General features: G+C 63.1%; 1 protein-coding gene across 1 annotated transcript in view; it reads right to left on the bottom strand.

The window, feature by feature from the left end:
* The window catches only part of ATF7 (activating transcription factor 7), a gene marked incomplete at its 5' end in the record, with an annotated part of 18198 nt that overhangs the window by 4206 nt on the left and 13621 nt on the right, over positions 1–371 (bottom strand). Inside the window, one exon of the mRNA XM_010294474.1 lies at positions 266–371. This exon is cut by the window's right edge and continues 119 nt beyond it. Within this exon, the coding sequence (XP_010292776.1) occupies positions 266–371 (106 nt within the window). The remainder of the gene's footprint in view (positions 1–265) is intronic.

Below are 371 nucleotides of genomic sequence, written 5' to 3'. Positions count from 1 at the left end.
GGCCTCGACGGGCAGAGGCAGAGCCCTTAGAGGGGGACAGGGAGAGAAATGAGCACGGAAGCGCGCTTCGCTCACGGCCCGCTCGAAGCGTTGCAACGAGACGGAAAGCAGGGAGTGAAATCTAGGGGCAGAGGCAGCAATCCCGCTCCAGAGAGCAGCATCCAAAAGCACGTTGTCTCCGCAGCACGGGGAAGACGTCCCCTCCGGAGCGACGGTCCTAACGCTGGCAAAGGGCTGCGCTCAGCCTCCACGGTTACATACTCACGCTCAGCTGGATGTTCTGGGTCGTGAGCTCCTCGGCTTTCTTCTCCAAGGAGGACACCCAGAGCTTGCGTTTCTGACGGCAGCGGGATGCGGCAGCCCGGGTCCGC

This window comes from Phaethon lepturus, unplaced genomic scaffold (assembly GCF_000687285.1).
Source record: "Phaethon lepturus isolate BGI_N335 unplaced genomic scaffold, ASM68728v1 scaffold45850, whole genome shotgun sequence".
In the NCBI taxonomy this organism is placed as follows: Eukaryota; Metazoa; Chordata; class Aves; order Phaethontiformes; family Phaethontidae; genus Phaethon; species Phaethon lepturus.
This window is presented reverse-complemented; position numbering and strand designations above follow the sequence as displayed.